Below are 19401 nucleotides of genomic sequence, written 5' to 3'. Positions count from 1 at the left end.
GCGAAAATTATGGTGTATTAAATTATACTTATTCCATTTTAGAGGAAAAATATAAATTTTGGTATAAAGAAGATGAACTAAATAATATAGTATGTACATGTAAGAACATTAATACTGGCAATAAGAACATACAAACAATGAATATTAACACAAAAACATACAATACGGAAATAAATAAATGCATACAGAACATTAATTAAAGGCAAAAAGAACATTAATACATGCAATAAGAACATAAATACAGGCAATAAGAACATTACGACTGATAATAAAAACATTATGACTGGCAAAATCGAACATAAATACAGGGATAAAGACCAGACATATAGGCAATGAGATTGTAAAAACAAGCGAATGACTCACCTCAGAAGTTCCACAGGCCAACAAATGATGGTGCTCATTGAACTCACAGCACTTCACTTCCTTGGCATTGGTCATCAGTGGATTTAGAAACCTGCCTTGTTCCAGATTTATTCGGTACACCTCGGGACTAAGATAACATCAGAAAATACAGCAGTCATAGAAAAAAAGGATTTCAACTCAGCCAGCTCCCTATTCTTATTATTTCTTACGACATAGACAATACAAGTCCACCTTTATAAAATAGAGAATGTGAGCAAGATTAGAGCCGTATTCTCCAACGTTTTCTTTGAATTGAGTCTAAAAATAAAGAACATACATGTAAAATGTTCTATTACCAGTTTTGTTTTTTTTGTTCCAATTTGGGACTATTCCCAATTGAAAACAAGAGGGCCATGGTGGCCCTTGGTTGCTCACCTGAGTAATATTTACGTTCAGCAAGGGTGTTAACGTTGTTTTGTGAAAAGAAAGGGTTCGTTGTTTCAGCAGATATATACATATATGTGTTATAAGTTGTTTTGTGTTTTTGTGTTTATGTTTTTTAAAATAGACATTTGTTACACATTGCGACCAAGATATATTTTGGATAAAAGTTAAATGAGGACAGTAATATAATTATGAGCATCAGCAAAAGAAAATGGAAGTACATTTTCCCACAAATTGTTGTCCAGTTTTGAAACCATGAGATAAGCATCTCAGCATCTTTGGATGTTATAGGGGATGACTACTGCAGTAGTTACAACATGTTTTTGCAAGAACAGCTTTAGATACTGAAAACAATTGTATTTTTTCAATCGAATGAGTTTTTATGAAATAGTTTTTGCATAATTAAATACAATATGTTGAATTGTTATCATATATCAAAATCGGCTGTTAAGAAGTAAATTAGTATGAGAATAATGTACTAGATTTTCAAAATTGATCTTCTTTTAAGGTACAAAACATCACTTGATCTTTCTCAAAGTTACAAATGTGTGCAAATAAAGAAGTAAACACACACAAGAAATTGGAAAATGTATCATATCATAACAACTGTCAAACTATTTGCAATTTAAATGCACAAAACATCTGTAGCATAAATACATTATTTTTGCCAACTGTCAACTGCCAAAACAACTTTTCTTTTTAACCAAACAGTTGTTTGTGCATCTTAAAAGATGTGATAAATTGTTTTTTTTACACCCAAATTGTTTACATTTTTGACATAGTGTTTTAAACAACTGGAACAACTTTCAGACTCACTTTGCAATGATATTTCCAATTGAAACAACAATAATTACTTTTAAAATCATAAATCTTTCATAATCACACACAAACTACTGACTGACTGCAAACAGTAGGCCTAAAATGGTTCAAGTTGTATTCTATCTTATGAATGGTGTCCATCTGACATCAAGACATAGTTCTTTGATGGAAGTGCCCAGTTCATTGGGGCCAATTTCCAGGCAATGTTACACAATCATCAAATGGCTATTTAAGAAGACATCAATCAACGCTATTGCACTGAAACAATGCTAGCAGAGGTATAAATGAGTTTTATTGAGAGTAGGTTAAATGATAAAAAGGTCAAATAAGATTCATAAGTAACAATTCTTGTTGTTTTATTGGTTTAACCACTATGTTGAATTTCTGCAAAAATAAAGAAAACAATCTGAAGAAATGACAATAATTAATTTGAGTAATGCAATAATAATAATTAGATATTTGTGTTGAATTAATTGTTAATGTTTCTGAATCGATTATCATAATCATCATCGTCATCATCATCATCATCATCATCATCATCATCATCATCATCATCATCATCATCATCATCATCATCATCATCATCATCATCATCATCATCAACATCATCATCATCATCATCATCACCATCATCATTATCATAATCATTATCACCATCATTGTGCACCAACATCCTCATTACAACTAGAGTGTTAACATGGTTTAAATATAGTCATATAATGATATTAGGAAAACTGCCGCTCCCCTGGTGGCCATGTTTTTCAACGAACTGGAATTATTTCACAACTCAGTTAAGTTATGATTAGGACAAATGTTCTTACCAAGTTTCATGAAGATTGCACTAAAAATAAGAATTCTGGAGTGTTAACAAGGTTTTACTATAGCAATAAAAGGAAAACACCCCCCCTGGCGGCCATATTTTTCAACTGACCAGAACAATTTTCGAACTCAGCTGAGATATTATTGGGACAAATCTTCTGACCAAGTTTCATGAAGATCAGACTATAAATGTGACCTCTTAAGTGTCAACAAGGCAAAATGTTGACAGAGGACAACGCACAACGGACAAAAGGAGATCCCAAAAGCTCACCATGAGCACATTGTGCTAAGGTGAGCTAAAAAGTATATATTTTTTCTCAAATTGGACCTTAAAATTATTTCAATAAGTCTTCACATGTCAATTATCTCCATACCCAGCTCTATAAGTTGAGCCTTAGAAAATATAAAATTGAAATCACTTTTATTCTTAATTTTAAAGTATTTGTAAGCATAAAATCAACAACATGAATTTCCCAATTTAACGCAAAAGTACGAGAAATTATCCAATCCAAAGGGACCCAGCTCTTTTCCAATAATGGTGAAAAAAAAACCCACTGATTACATTCTGCTTGTTAAGACAAATTGGCATTAAACACTTCTAATTACATCAATCTTCATTTAGAACAATGTGCATAGAACACAAGCATTTTCAGCAATCTCCATATATTCAGACTTTGAAGTATTTTTTTCCTTTTAAAGACTTTCCATAACTCTCAACTTTAAGAATGGATTGGTGAATATAGGCCCTGGTTGGTCAATACACGCTCTGGTTAAAAATTTACCTGTGCATGATTTGCAAGTTTGTGCTTATTTTCATCATTGTAAATATCCTAGAACATCAAGAGAAAAGGATGATTGTCAGAATTAAAACCCCATCATTTGTAAAATAATTATACAGTGTAATCTATGTGCTAAAATTGTTTTTTGACCACTGACAGGCCGTTGAAACGAAATCTGTACCTGACACTTGCGATGAACAGGTCACAGTTGGCAGGATAATAAGCGAGATCACGGCCATACTTTGGCACCCTTGTTCTGTAGTAGCGGCCAAACTGTGAGTGGAACTCTATGTAACGGTCATTCTGCAGAAATGCTATCTGTAAACATCAGAATTGTGATACAGAAAGATGGAATTGTGACATGCCATTAAGAAAATTCAAATAAGTCCAATATAAGAGATTTAAATCTGAAGTTTCATAACAATAGCTCACTTTAAGTTTTTAATTATTCAGACACTGCTGAAAGCTTTTAAACAAAAATGAAGATCAACATCAAAAAAATTGTTTTATTTTGATATCCAAAATACATTCAACATTTTTGACACAAAATCATCATAAGAGACTACATACATTATACCTTTGAATAATCGTCAGAGAGAAACTGAAATTGCACAACGTCTGAATCAAGGCCTCTCTCAAACTTCATTGACAACTGATGGACATCATAACATCTCACTCTTGGTTTATAGGACCCTACAAAATATTTTATTAAGTTAAAGCAAATGTCTTCTGCTCTCATATGCAAAAAACCTTTCTTAGATTAAATACAAAGAATTTACCTGAAACTTCATTATCTTTACAACTGTTTTAGTTGGATTTCTTAAACAAGTTGAATTGTTCGAACAATTTTTTTTCATAAAGTATATCGTATATCATTATTTACTTGTTGGGAATAAGAAAGGCCATGCTTTGGTGCCAATTTAGCGTATGCACATCATAGAAGTTGATGTTATTGTTAATGCTATGTTTTCATGTAATCATTAAATAAAATTAAAAGTTAAGACACTTTGAACATTCAATAAATGTTATGTAATCTCACTCATACACTTTGTTGTTGTGGCTGAACATGACAATAAATTTACAAACGTAAGAAACATAAAGGAAGCAAATAGCATTATTATTATTAGAATTTGATATTTGGAGAAACTGAAAGAAGAAAAGGACAATCAGCATTTGGTAGAGTTCAACAGAATATGTATGTATGTTATACAATGTATAACTACTTAATCTGACAACCGCTGAATGCAACCTCATTAGTATTAACACCAATAACGACTAAGCAAACCTGCAACATATATGTACTGTCCATCAGGTGAGACCTGGATACAGTGGCTGACCGTGGGCATGTCAAAGTCCTGGATGAGCTCAATACGACGCTGGAGATCTATACAGAGAAAGAGCATGTACAGGGATGAGTGTGTTACCCTTGTATCTACACGACATTTCATTATCAGATACTACAGTTGAACGTATCTTTCTAATGATAAATTTTGCCACAATTTACTGCAATTCTGTGTATTGAATTATGTGAGTACATATCTTTAGGTGACACTTAATTTGGGTCTGGAGAACTTTGCATTTTATGTTTTCAATTTGCAAAATGAAGACTATGGAAAAATAAACTTAATTTCGGCAGTGCAAAAACTTTTGTACATTTGTATTTATTAGATCAACAGTTATAATGTCAGAGTAATATATCAATATGGGGCACACGAGAAAATTGATGTAAGGTGCTTGAAAAAATGATAAGTTTTATGTTCCAAGTGTATATACTATAATAACAGAATTTATCTGTAATAACTCTTTATCCACAGTTTATGCTTATGAAACCACAAAAATGATTGCTACAAAGCACACATGATTGTTAGCATTTATCTTTGGCAAAATATGATAATTGATAAAATTAACAAAGACACTTACCCACATCTTGCTTTTGAAGCGACCTTTTCTTTCTGTCTGATAGCCACTGTAAGGCATACGTCAAAATTTAATGTTAGGTTAAGAGATACACTTATTACAACAGTTTTTTTAAAATTCATACTTTGTTTTCACAAGAAAAGACAATCTAAAACCTGTAAGAAATGTAAGACAAAAAGTAATGGTTATAATATGATTGTGTGTGCTTATCTGACAAAATGTATCACATAACAGAATAAGTGCCATGCCTGATACATGTATATATGTATTACAAAAACAAATAGGGCAGTAATCTATTTTACGTTTCATCATACCACTAGGCCCTCTTTTTAGCAAACACAAAAATAAGCACTATGAACCTGCATATTAAGCACTTTTGAATATGCTTAATTACATCTATTCTTGAAGACATTGTAGGCAATTGCATATACATTCATTATATTTGTAAAATAAGCTGTATGCTGTTTTATTTCTTTTAGTATGTATAATAATTATGTGATTCAATTTTGGTATCAAATTGTTTCTTTTGTTGAATCTGATTTGTTTATAATGAAAATGATGAATTATATCCTATTGGAGCATTAATTATGACATTCAACAAAACATTGACTAATGTTAACACCCAACTCTTCTGATTTATAAATATATAAGTTTACTTTATTTGTGTTGTTAATTGGTGAAAAGTTCAGATATATCAAACTTTCTTAAAAACGTGTTTCTAGGTCGATTTCTATAACGCTTAAAGGTTACTTGTACTGATTGTACCTTTTTGTATAAGTTGAATAATATGGACATACAAAATACATGCCTTTAAATAGAGCTTGATGTAATGCATTGGTTATCATGTGTAAATAATGCATCATGTGTTCAAATTGTGAACATGAACAATCTATTGATACTGTCTTATGGGCTTTCAAAATGTAAAAAAGTCTGAATTTTGCCAATGTACTTGTACCCTCCAAAGTTTCAATAAACTGTAAAGACTTGCAAGATTTGGTTGACCTCTGTTGTGTTTGTTGCATTTTCCAGTTAAGTTAGCATTTGAAATCAACCATAAAATCTATGGAAAAAAATGAAAAACTGGGATTTTTTTATTATGTCATGATTATATATTATGCTATATGCTTGCTGAATTTTCATTAAGATGTTACATCAAAAATAATTTATAAATACATGTCTATGAATGATTATAAACACATTAATAACCTTTAATTATCACCACGCTTTTTGAAAAGCATGGGGATATTGTGGTTATCTCCGCCGTCCGTCTGTCTGTCTGTCCTGGCCACTATCTCCTCCTACACTATAAGCACTAGAACCTTGAAACTTACACACATGGTAGCTATGAGCATATGTGCGACCCTGCACTATTTGGAATTTTGATCTGACCCCTGGGTCAAAAGTTATGGGGGTTGGGGTGGGGCCAGGTCAGAGATTTTCACTCATTTTTTAATGTTATTTAACATTAACTTCTTCATTTCTACACCGATTTACTTCAAATTGATACTGAACATCTCTTATGACAATACGGTCAATCTCAACTATGCATGGCCCCATTACCATCCCGGGGGCGCCCCGCCCACATAGACCACGCCCACCCAAAATTGCCTTTTACTATAACTTCTTGATTTCTACACCGATTTACTTCAAATTGATACTGAACATCTCTTATGACAATACGGTCAATCTCAACTATGTATGGCCCCATTACCAACCCTGGGGCGCCCCCGCCCACATAGACCACGCCCACCCAAAATTGCCTTTTACTTTAACTTCTTCATTTTCTACACCGATTTACTACAAATTGATACTAAACATCTCTTATGACAATACGGTCCATCTCAACTATGCATGGCCCCATTACCAACCCTGGGACGCCCTCGCCCACATAGACCACGCCCACCCAAAATTGCCTTTTACAATAAATTCTTCATTTCTACACCGATTTACTTCAAATTGATACTGAACATCTCTTATGACAATACGGTCAATCTCAACTATGCATGACCCCATTACCAACCCTGGGGCGCCCCGCCCACATAGACCACGCCCACCCAAAATTGCCCTTTACTATAACTGCTTGATTTCTACACTGAATTACTTCAAATTGATACTGAACATCTCTAATGACAATACGGTCAATCTCAACTATGTATGGCCCCATTACCAACCCTGGGGCGCCCCCGCCCACATAGACCACGCCCACCCAAAATTGCCTTTTACTATAACTTCTTCATTTCTACACCGATTTACTTCAAATTGATACTAAACATCTCTTATGACAATACGGTCAATCTCAACTATGCATGGCCCCATTACCAACCTTGGGGCGCCCTCGCCAACATAGACCACGTCCACCCAAGTTGCCTTTTACTATAAATTCTTCATTTCTACACCGATTTACTTAAAATTGATACTGAACATCTCTGATGACAATACGGTCAATCTCAACTATGCATGGCCCCATTATCAACCCTGGGGCGCCCCCTGGGTCAAACATGCGGCGTGGGGATACGCGTCGGCCTCTGCCGCGCCATTTCTAGTTGGTCTTTAATTTTGTTTGTTTTTTTCAAATCTTTATCGTCTGTGATAATAATAAATAATTAATTGTGTTGATAGTGTCGAACCGCCATCTTGAAAATAGGTTCTACTTGAGCTGTGAATTCTGACTGGGTTAACTGTTTTCAAGATTTACATGCTCTAAAAAGCCTTAACACTGACATAGCAGGGGAGGTTAATTTCTTGTGAAAAAATGTAAGTATGGATTATACTCATAAATAAACGATTTTGTGTTACTTAGAAACACTATTGGATTGAACAAGGAGGAAATATTTGATAAGAACATATCAAATTGTGATAACAATATTTAGCAGTTTTTGTAGATTTTTTATTATCAAAACAATAGTGATTGTGCCAAAACGTTTTCCGTAACAAACTCAATTTACTGCATCATAAGCCAACATTCTATCAAGGGATTTCAAGCTATCTCACTACCCAGGACTCATAAAAGAACCCACTTCTCAACAAGCACCTACCATACAGGGATTAAATGAGTGAACAGCTTGACACAACAGTTTGTGTATCTATCTATCTATATACTGCCAAGCGCCCTTTACAGCATTATAGGCAGAGGGACATTATCGAGTCCGTTTCCTGGGAAGAACCAGTAATAGGTGTCTATGGAGGAGATAATGAGAATGCTCCCCGAGTTGGGAGCGAACCCACAAACTCCCGATCGCTAGGCGGACATCTCATCCACTACACCACCGCGATCTTTATGTAAATTCATGTCTGTCTCGAAAAGTAGAATACGTTAAGTTATTATTAAACTGTCAATCTAGTCTCATTTATAAGACGCGCAAAGAATTTAGAGATACTTTTTATATGGGCTAAATTCTTTGGAACGTCTCATCGTTGAAGGACCTTTTTTGTGGTGGAAACCAGAAAGTTTAAATTTTCATCAATTTGCGTAAAATTGCAAAATAACATTACCAACTCTTTCAGTTTTAATTCAGAAGTTCATTTTTACATCAAATATCGTCGATTCGAAGTTAGAAAGGCATAAATTCTTCAGTTAAACTTCTGCTTAAATCGCAAAACAATCACTGACCTGTAGCCATGTCATGAAACTGATTTAAATATGAACCAATCAGAAGAAGGCATTACGGTGTAACGTGAACGCGTAATTTTATTTAACATGAGCTTTTAACACCGACTTTTACCTAACTAGATCTAGTATGCTAATCTTTGTCGATTTAATAAGCATATGTTCAAAACAGATATGGTGCAGTTTCTATTCACTGTTCTAAGTTTCAGGAAGTGTTTATGCATGTCTTTTTCGCACCTCTGTCTGTGTTGTTTTATGTACTTACATTCTACGTTACAAAGGACGGTATACTGTACGATCTGTATCAATATTATTTATGTAAAGTATAAAAATAAAAGATGTACTTTATTTCAGAACTTTCTAATTGTCAATTTAGAAAAAAAACAATGCTAAATTAATCCAGAAAAGTATAACATCGGTTTACTATGTAACGCGCTGCACCAAAACAGACGAACGCAAACTGTATTTTACGCTGTTTATTCTTCCACTTTAAACCAGATGCTTTACATCGAGGTCGTGTTATCGATTTATATCTACACAGCGAGCGAATCGAGAGATATTGAAAAATTGAATAGTGGTTGGATTTAAATTGCTCAGGCGTGCAAAATTCAAAGTGTCATTACATAATTTTTACGGAACATTATCGAGAAATGAATTTTCTACACAGGTATGTAAATATTATTGCAATCCGTTGTTATTAAGTGTCTTATATCGGGGCTTGAATGTTGCGCACAAAATCCTTGCGCAACAATATAGACAAAGAACAAAAAATTCCCACCACATAATTGGTCTTTCACCCTTTGTACGCTCCAAATATTACCCATATAAAAAGTAGCTTTATATTTAAGAGCGTCAAAAATTTGGACTCACTGGCAATCCAAACCTCGTAATGACAATGTCACAAACATTAGATCACACATTCACTGTTTAGATTTAGGTCAAAAATGAAGTAAACACAATTCATTTGGAGAAATTTATTTTAAACAAGATCAACCATCGAACACAATATTATTTCTATTGATGTTTTTATAATACCTCAGGTAATGATTTCCCTGCACTCAGGTTGTATATTTTCACATTATTTGGCGTTGAAACCTGCATCTTGTTTACAAATGTAACTTTTCTTGAATCTTTTTCATCAAAACAACTTCCATGCTGTTTCCGGTTGTCGGTGTGAAATTAGTGATGTACTCCTCTATTTTATCCGGCAATAGTAAGCTCCCCTGAAAGCGGAAGCTAGAAAACAACAATGGCAGAAACTGAAACAGAATCACATGAGAAGATTGATTACATTACACCTGCTTATGGTATTAAATTTTGCTTTAAATTACTTATTTTAAACTCGTTTTCTCTAAGATATTTCATGCAACGTAAACAAAATAAATCAACAGTATCTTAATGGCAGTATATTCGGGTATAATAATTCGGACTAATAATTATTGATTTGTTTACAGATTATGATCATTTCTGAAGGATGTCATTAAATTCTTAAGTTTGAACAAAATAACTTCAATAAAAAAATGTCAAGTATAACATTATCAGGGCTCTTGCTTGCTTAAAATTTACTTTCACCACCCATTCTCCATCATTAACCAGGTTTTCCGAAGGAAAAAACTGGTTATTAGATTGGCGAATGCGGGCGGGCTGGCTGGCGGGCGGGCGGAACAAGCTTGTCCGGGCCATAGCTATGTCGTTCATTGTCAGATTTTAAAATCATTTGGCACATTTGTTCACCATCATTGGACGGTGTGTCGCGCGAAATAATTACGTCGATATCTCCAAGGTCAAGGTCACACATTGAGTTCAAAGGTCAAAAATGGCCATAAATGAGCTTGTCCTGGCCATAACTATGTCATTCATTGTGACATTTTAAAATCATTTGGCACATTTGTTCACCATCATGGGACGGTGTGTCGCACGAAAGAATCACGTCAATATCTCCTATGTCAAGGTCGCCACGACTAAAAATAGATTTTTTTAAAAAACAAACTTACAAAGGGGGTCAATTTTGTTTGTTCATTTCAAAAGTTCAGTTTGAGTTTTCTCCCTTTATCAGATTTTTTTTTCACAATGAAAACCTGGTTTTGTGACAATTTTGTCCCTTGTTTTAATTTATTTTGCCACTGTCAAGAATTACAAATGGCAGCTGGGGCTCTGATATTATATATAAATGAATATTATTGTAGCCTAAAAAAGATTAAATAAGTAAATCTAAGCCAATTTGAACCCAGGTCATCAGATGGTTAAGATCAAAAGGCTTTTAACCTAAAAGGTTATCAAGACCGCAGTGTTGTAGTTGACAGTCCGCCTAGCGATCAGGAGGTATTGGGTTCAATCCCCACTGTGGGAGCGTTCTTTCAATCTCCCCAAAAGACACCAAGTACTGGTTCTACCCAGGCCAAAGACTCATTCAATAGTCAAATTGCGTCAATGCTTCAGAGGAGTCCTTCAATTAATGGGAAGAAGAAGAAGACGAACCTCTTGACCATCCTGACAGATCATGAAGCTCATGTTAACAGAAATTGTACAAAAACAACAGAAAAAATCAAAATAACTAATGTGTTTTTTGCATTTAAAACCTTGTAATTTCATCTATTTTATACGATGACAACTCACATGTTTTTGATAATGTTTCTTTGTCATTTATGTTAGTTTGCTCTATTAAAGTCACTTTTCTTTTACTTTTGGGCACTACCAAATAGCACAATTTTCAGTTTTACTATCTATGAATAAGTCCCTATAATAGTTAACCCCTCACAGCTGTTTGTTAAATAATGACTGGAAGCTCCTACATACTTCTCAAGAAATTTCCATCTAGCTAGATTTCTGTTTTTCAAAAATTATTATAAAATAAAGAGGCATTTGATCATACATAATTATTAATATGATAATTATTTTAAGGGAACGAAACAGGATTGATTCAAACTATTTTTTATATTTTATGTTCCATTTTCAGCTTGTGATGAAAAGACAAAGGAAGGCTATGTACGTGTTATAGTAGCCATTAAGAACCTTGCAATCAGCCGGGACATTGTGAGACATGGGCTGAGACCCAAGATGGTGAAAAAAGCTTCCAACGCCAAAGTGGAAGTTGTATTTGAGAATCAGTATGTTGTACAATATAAATATTACAAAAATCAAGTGAAGAACTGCTTCACTGAAAATTTGTTTGCTATGATTCATTAAATCAAAGTGAAGCATGGTTAAGTTGATCACATACTTGATAGCATTGGCCTTATACTTGAAGAATATTGATTGATTCTCTTTGACTGCGATGTGCCAACAATTTCATATCTATCTTACCCAATTTGTAGAAGAACAATCCTTCTGCAATGTCTGACTGGGAGTTGTATTTCAAATTTGATTATATTTTATGATATTGTATTGGCCTGCCTGTCAACTTTTGTAAATTGTATTATCTTGATTGATCTTATACATTAAATTTAAAATTACCAGGCTATCATAAGATATTTTTGTTGTAATCTGTGAAGATGATGTAAGTTATTTTGTCAGTATTGATCTCAAATAGGGCCCCCATCACATGAAAAATAGTGTGTGTTTTCAAAGAATTTTAGCCCAAATTCACAATTGCCGGCAGGTGTGCATACAACTTTTTTCAGCTGATTAAAAGATGTTTATATGAAAAGGCTTACACTATGTTCAATTGTTAATACTGTGAATACACTAAAGCATTTGTAGAATAATTTGATAATAGATTGGTTGAAATTGGCAAAAGTGATTTACAATTAAAAAAAAACAACAATAAAATTGCAGTCCCATTGTTAGATCTTTAGGTGTGCTATTATTTAAATATATTGTTAAAAAGACAACATGGAAAAATGTGTTTGCTTTGCTGCAGGAGATATAAAATGCTTAAAAACCTGATGGCAATATTTAATACTGGCACACTCATAGATGATAGAGTACAATACAAGTTTGACAAGTATAATATAGGAAATGATTGTGCACTGGCAGGGCTCTGTGTGTAACAGTGAATGGCGAGAAAGATGCCATGAAAGGCAAGAACTTCCAGCTGAAAGTACGGAAACTGCCCCATGAGATCGACAGTGACAAGAGCTATTATAAAGTAAGTACATCATCAAACAGTCATATTTGATGCTCTGATTTTGATGGTTTACTATATTTTAGCTTTTATTTTATGTACACTACTTAATATAAGCCTTTTGAAAGATTTGCATGCAACTTTGGTTAAATGGCAAAATCAGTTGTACAATATGCTGAAAGCTTTCTACTTAGCTTAAAATTACCAAGTTATTTTTATTACTGGTCTATAGCTCACCTGTGCACAATGTGCTCATGGTGAGCTTTTGTGATTACCTTTTGTCTGTTCACTCTGTTGTGCGTCACCTGTTGTGCATTGTCAACATTTGTCTTGTTAACACTCTAATGGCCACATTTATTGTCTAATCTTCATGAAACTTGGTCAGAAGATTTGTCCTAATGAAAACAGTTTGAAAATGGTCTCTGTTTGTTGAAAAACATGGCCACCAGGGAGCGGTGTATTTTTCCTAATATCACTATAGTAAAACCTTTTTAACACTCATGAAGTTCCATTTATTGTTCTATCTTCATGAAACTTGGTAGGAATATTGTTCGAATCACTAATGATATGGATGAGTTCGAAAATCGTTTCAGTCTGTTAAAAAACATGGCCGCCAGAGGTGGGGCTTTTATCCTTATATGGCCATAGTAAAACCTTGTTTACCTCCTTAGGAGTCACATGTATGGACCTATCTTTATGAAACTTGGTCAGAACATTCAATTTTGTTCTAAAGATAGCTTGCCTGGGTTCGAAGATGGTTTTGGTTCATCGAAAAATATGGCCTCCAGGAGGCAGGGCCTTTTTCCTTACATGGCTACAGTAAAACATTGTTAGCACTCTAGAAGTCATATCTTTAGTCCAATCTTCATTAAATTGGGTCAGAACCTTTGTTCTATGATATCTAAGTTGAGTTCAAAAATGGTTCCCATCTGTTGAAAAATGTCTGCCAGAGGGCTGGACATTTTTATGCCCTCGGATTAAATGATCGGGGGTATATTGTTTTTGGTCTGTCTGTCTGTCTGTCTGTCTTTTCTGTCCGTCTGTCTGTCTGTCTTAGTATGTGTGTGTCTGACACTCAAATTTAACCTTGGTCATAACTTTTGCAATATTGAAGATAACTTGATATTTAGCATGCATGTGTATCTCATGGAGCTGCTCATTTTGAGTGGTGAAAGGCCAAGGTCATCCTGCAAGGTCAAAAGTCAAATATATGGCTTCAAAGCAGCGCAATAGGGGGCATTGTGTTTCTGACAAACACATCTCTTGTTCCTTATATGGCTATAGTAAAACCTTTTTAACACTCTAACAACATTTTTTGTCCAATCTTTATTTAACTTGGTCAGAACATTTGTTTTAATGATGGCTCAGCTGAGTTTGAAAATGGTTCTGGTCCGTTAAAAAATATGGCCGCCAGGAGGCTGGGCATTTTTTCTTATATGGCTTTAGTAAAATCTTGTTAACTGTCTACTTGATATCTTGGCCAAGTTGGAAAATGGTTTCAGAAGCAACTCAAAAGTTGCTTAGAGCAGTGCAGTTCCCCGTATTCGCAGGTGAACGACTGTAGGCCTCTGGCCTTCTTGTTGTGTTCTCTTTACCCAGACAAACAGATAATTGATGTTTATATAGCCCACTCCCACTAGGGTACTGAATGTTTTGAGTAATGCGCCAAACACAAACTTAATTTTTCTCCAGTAGGCATGCTATCATGGCATCACATGCGCTCCTGCCATTATGATTATGTCATGGCTATTCTCAACTTTGGAGTTTTACCACTGTTAATCCATTGAAATTTAAGCAATGACTAAATTATTGCAAACAACTTAACAAAACAATTATTATGTAGCAAACTTAATACCACTTTGAAACATTTTAAATTTCAAGATATAAATAAAGATGGATCTGTAAAATATGCAGACAAACCCCAGTGGTATGCTTGTGTTTCTATTGTCAGGCAGATGAAGACAAACCCCTGTGGTATGCTTTTGTTTCTTTTGTCAGGCGGATGAATACAAACCCCTGTGGTATTCTTGTGTTTCTATTGTCAGGCGGATGAAGACAAACCCCTGTGGTATTCTTGTGTTTCTATTGTCAGGCAGATAAAGACAAACCCCTGTAGTATGCTTGTGTTTCTATTGTCAGGCAGATGAAGACAAACCCTTGTGGTATGCTTGTGTTTCTATTGTCAGGCAGGTGAAGACAAACCCCTGTGGTATTCTTGTGTTTCTATTGTCAGGCAGATTAAGACAAACCCCTGTGGTATGCTTGTGTTTCTATTGTCAGGCAGATGAAGACAAACCCCTGTGGTATGCTTGTGTTTCTATTGTCAGGCGGATGAAGACAGATTGCTTCTGTTCCTGTGCAAGCTGCAGAACAAGTCCTGGTACCCTGAACTTGACAATGGCCTTGACCTTGAAGATGAGGAGGATTGAGAGGGAGCAACAACGTGATTGCAAACTCCGCCTTACGTATAGTGAAACAAACACCTATTGGTGTGTTGTAATTATTCATATTAGTAGATAGTGTTTCCAAAAGGCTGTTAATCGTACAAATTGTTTTTGTTTTTTTTCACTTTATACATTTGAGTTGTGTTTCAGATATTCAATAATAATAGATAAAATAACATTTAATTTAACTTCAGAATTCATGTATGCAAAAAAGAAAGAATGTATATATTTACTTATTATGGAAGTGATCAATAGTTTTCCCATTCTGATGTCTAATGATTGAAAAAGATGTAAATGTAAGAAAATCATTGACCTCAATAATATAACAAGTTCTAGTGTTTTAGACACACAAAGAAGATTGATTTCAGGAGAAGTGCAATTCATGTGCATTTAAAAGAAAATTTAAGTTTAAATGTTTACTGAATCTGTACTGCAGATTTCCTCATTCATGATGTGTTTATGCATGTAGTGTTCATGATTATTGTTATGATTTATTATTAGTTAAATTCATGGTTATAAGATGTTTCATTTAAATATTCAAATGTTTATGTTAACTCTTTATAGCTTAAATATTTAAGCATTTTAAAAATGTCTGATCACAGCATGCTCATGGTGAGCTTTTGTAATTGCCTTTTGTCGGGTTTTCTTTGTTTTTTCATGTGTCGTCAACCTTTAATGATGTGTCAGCTTTTGTAGAAAATGGATCAGGTCTATTGAAAAACATAGCCTTCAAGGGGAAAAGCAGTTTTCCTAATATGGCTATAGTTGAACCTTTTGAACACTCTAGATATTACTGTTGTTCAAGTTTTCTAATTATAACTCTGTCAAGTATGAAAGCGGTTCCAGTGAATTGAAAAACTTGGTTGGTTGTGAGAGAGGGGGATCCTAATATGACTTTATTGATAATTTGTGAACACTAGAAGTCACATTTTTCGCCGAATTATAATACTTTCTTTCTAATGATATGTTGGCCCTTTTAAAAATGCTTTGAGTCCATTTAACATTATGGAGGCAGTTAAGTTGAGTACCGTTGGGTCGTTGGCCCACTCGTTATTGTCTTTCTGCTATTCAGCTGAATGTTAAATTTTGATTGTTCTGTGAACTAGGAAGATAAAATAGCATCTTGTGAAATGCATAACAGTGAGTTAGCATTACTTTGGACCCACTATGTTATGGAATTATTAATTTTTTATCCTATGCTGTTTAGTAAGTAAATTTGTTAGTTAAGAATAGATATTACTTTCTTTACATGTTGTTAAAATATCTGTTTTTGGTAATCAGATGTTGCATTGGTTAAGTTCATTGAAGTATCCTTCAAAATCAGTATTACAAACATGTCAGGATGTTCTTGTAGTATTTGTTTGCGGATGACATAGCAGTTACCTTTACTGCTTTAGTTAAAACAAAATTAGTTAAAACAAAATTTTCTTAGTTTTTGTTTTTTTGACATCATAGTCTTCATTATGAAAAATATGTTAAAGAGTTGTTGCTGCTGCTGGTAGGTGTCTGTAACTGCTGTTTATTGTCACAAAGTTAAGTAAATTGTCAATAAATGTTGAATAAATAAGTCAGTAAATAATTAAGTTATTATAAGTTGTGCAATATCTTTTACAGCTTATTTATAAAGTTTGTCAGGTTTTACATTGGGCATTTCACTTTGTGTTTGGTTTGTAATTCATCTTCATGGTTACTTATTTCATTATTTTTGTAATGTTATGTTCAGTGTTCAACAATACTTTTGTTGCTTTAATTTTTAAGGCTTTGTTTTAAAAACAATTTGCTTTTAATTTATATGTCACTTATATGTAATTTTAACATATTTGTACACATTTTTAGTTACTGAAATTCCTACATACAAATTAAGAGTGTAATGCTGCTTAAACATAAGTATGCACATTGTCTGCTGTGCATCTTGGTGTAATTGGGGATTTAATTCACTGGTTTTAATTGTTGTTTCACAAGTGTCACTTTTTACATGGCAAAGATAAAATAGCAATATGTATAAGCCTTTATTACCATTTTCCCTGTTTCCAAGTAGGTGTCCATACCTAAGGAAAATTGCTGAATTTGTGTCCTAGTGGAAACTACTACCTACATTCTACCCTTTTTATGTCCCTCACCACTATAGTGGGGGACATATTGTTTTTGCCCGGTCTTTTGGTTTGTTGCTTTGTTTGTGTGCTTGTTTGTTTGTTTGCGCCAACTTTAACATTTGCAATTTCTTTTGCAATATTGAAGATAGCAACTTGATATTTGGCATGCATGTGTATCTCATGGAGCTGCACATTTTGAGTGGTGAAAGGTCAAGGTCAATCTTCAAGGTCAAAGGTCAAATATAAAGCTTCAAAGCGGTGCAAAAGGGAACATAGTGTTTCTGACAAACACATATCTTGTTGTTTAAATGTTTGTTACAAATGCTGTTAAATTTAATTGCTTGGGTTGGTAATGACATGTGTTGTTTACATTCATTTACCTTTGTACTTGAATAAATATACACGGTTGTACTGAAGTTTATTTCTAAAGGATGCAGAATCAGTATTTATATCATGTATGTTGGTTGTGGATATATTGTACAATTATACCTTTGTATTACGATGTAAGGCGTACATATATATTCTGTTATATACTTTATGGTTTGTAGGCGTATTGTATAGTACTGTCATGTATAACTTACATATTTCTCAATCCTGTACCTCTTTTACAAGGTTATGTTGTTTCAACTTCAAACTTTATAAAACTTACTAATAATTCTTGGGTTGACAATCTGTCACTTCTTACCTAATGAATGATTTTATCTACAAAATTGCAACAGTATTTATACAGCATCACCAACGTTTTTCTTTTAGCAGACCTTATTGCATGAAAATTCATTTCTATCAAAGGGACTATCCTTTTATATATAGTTTATGGTATTTGCTTTTTCTTCTCCTGTAATATTATTCAGCTTTAAAACCAAACTAAAGAACTTATAAATATTGACTTCATTAATTATGCCCCTCTTCGAAGATACTTCCCATGCCCATTGGATTTGGAAAGTAGATGACCCCTTTAAAATAGGGTCAGTAGGTTAAAGATCAAGGTCACTGTCACAATAAGTGTGAAAATCATTTCCAATCAATAACTCGTATACAAATTTACTGATTCACATGTGCATTCGCCTTGGACAGTAGATGACCCCTATTGAAATTGGGGTTACTAGTTCAAAGCCCTATTAAAGGGGGGGGGGGGGCATATGCCACCGACCGCGGACACTCTTGTCAATTATTGGAAACCACATTCGACTCTGTAAGCTATAACATTGTGATTTTTACATTATGCTGTAATTACTATTTTGTACATTTTTTGTCTCTTTAATCAATTTGAGGCGTTTCTATATTATACTTCTTTTTATCTTTTTATAGTCTTGTCTTTTTATGCCCACGGATCAATAGATTGGGGGTATATTGTTTTGGCCTGTCTGTCTGTCATTCTGTCCCAAAACTTTAACCTTGCAGTAAAGTTTTGCAATAACTTTTGAAATATTGAACATAGCAACTTGTTATTTGGCGTGCATGTGTATCTCATGGAGCTGCACATTTTGAGTGGTGAAAGGTCTAGGTCATCCTTCAAGGTCAAAGGTAAAAAATTTAATATAGTAAAGTTTTGCAATAACTGTTGCAATATTGAACATAGCAACTTGATATTTGGCATGCATGTGTATCTCATGGAGCTGCACATTTTGAGTGGTGAAAGGTCAAGGTCATCCTTCAATGTCAAAGGGCAAATTTATGGCTTCAAAGCGGCGCAATAGGGGTCATTGTGTTTCTGACAAACTCATCTCTTGTTTATACATGTTTTACTTATCATAATTGTTCAATGGAATTTATTATTTTATTTTAGTTGCTTTTATGAAACCTTACAAAAAATTCATGTTCTGGTGCTATTTTATAAATGGTTTTGTTTCTGTCTTATTTTAGTTTTTCTAAAATAATAAGATTTTAAAATGCTTTACAATTTTGACTTTGCTAACCAGTTTGTTAATAGTATGTCTATGCATTTCTCTGCATGAATTGATACGTCAGTCTTATCCTCCATTTCTCATTTGTATTCATGATATTATTATTCTTTAATCTCGAAAATGAGTTTCTTGAAATGTGACAGTAACTGTAAAATAAATTTGATATACGA

General features: G+C 33.8%; 2 protein-coding genes across 2 annotated transcripts in view; one reads left to right on the top strand and one right to left on the bottom strand.

The window, feature by feature from the left end:
• LOC127879182 (nucleolar protein 10-like) overlaps window positions 1-9930 on the bottom strand; it is a 20235-nt gene extending 10305 nt beyond the window's left edge. Inside the window, exons 1-6 of the mRNA XM_052425871.1 lie at window positions 9763-9930; window positions 5124-5169; window positions 4489-4587; window positions 3781-3896; window positions 3385-3521; window positions 364-490 (exon numbers count right to left, since the gene is read on the bottom strand). Coding sequence (XP_052281831.1) covers window positions 364-490; window positions 3385-3521; window positions 3781-3896; window positions 4489-4587; window positions 5124-5169; window positions 9763-9828 — 591 coding nt within the window. The 5' untranslated portion in view covers window positions 9829-9930. The remainder of the gene's footprint in view (window positions 1-363; window positions 491-3384; window positions 3522-3780; window positions 3897-4488; window positions 4588-5123; window positions 5170-9762) is intronic.
• On the top strand, window positions 9895-19401 carry LOC127879191 (uncharacterized). The gene is made up of 4 exons (XM_052425890.1): window positions 9895-10034; window positions 11684-11834; window positions 12703-12814; window positions 15118-19401. Exons 1-4 carry the CDS (start codon window positions 9977-9979, stop codon window positions 15217-15219), a joined length of 423 nt encoding a protein of 140 aa, XP_052281850.1. The 5' UTR covers window positions 9895-9976; the 3' UTR covers window positions 15220-19401.

Source organism: Dreissena polymorpha, chromosome 4, assembly GCF_020536995.1.
Source record: "Dreissena polymorpha isolate Duluth1 chromosome 4, UMN_Dpol_1.0, whole genome shotgun sequence".
Taxonomy (NCBI): domain Eukaryota; kingdom Metazoa; phylum Mollusca; class Bivalvia; order Myida; family Dreissenidae; genus Dreissena; species Dreissena polymorpha.
This window is presented reverse-complemented; position numbering and strand designations above follow the sequence as displayed.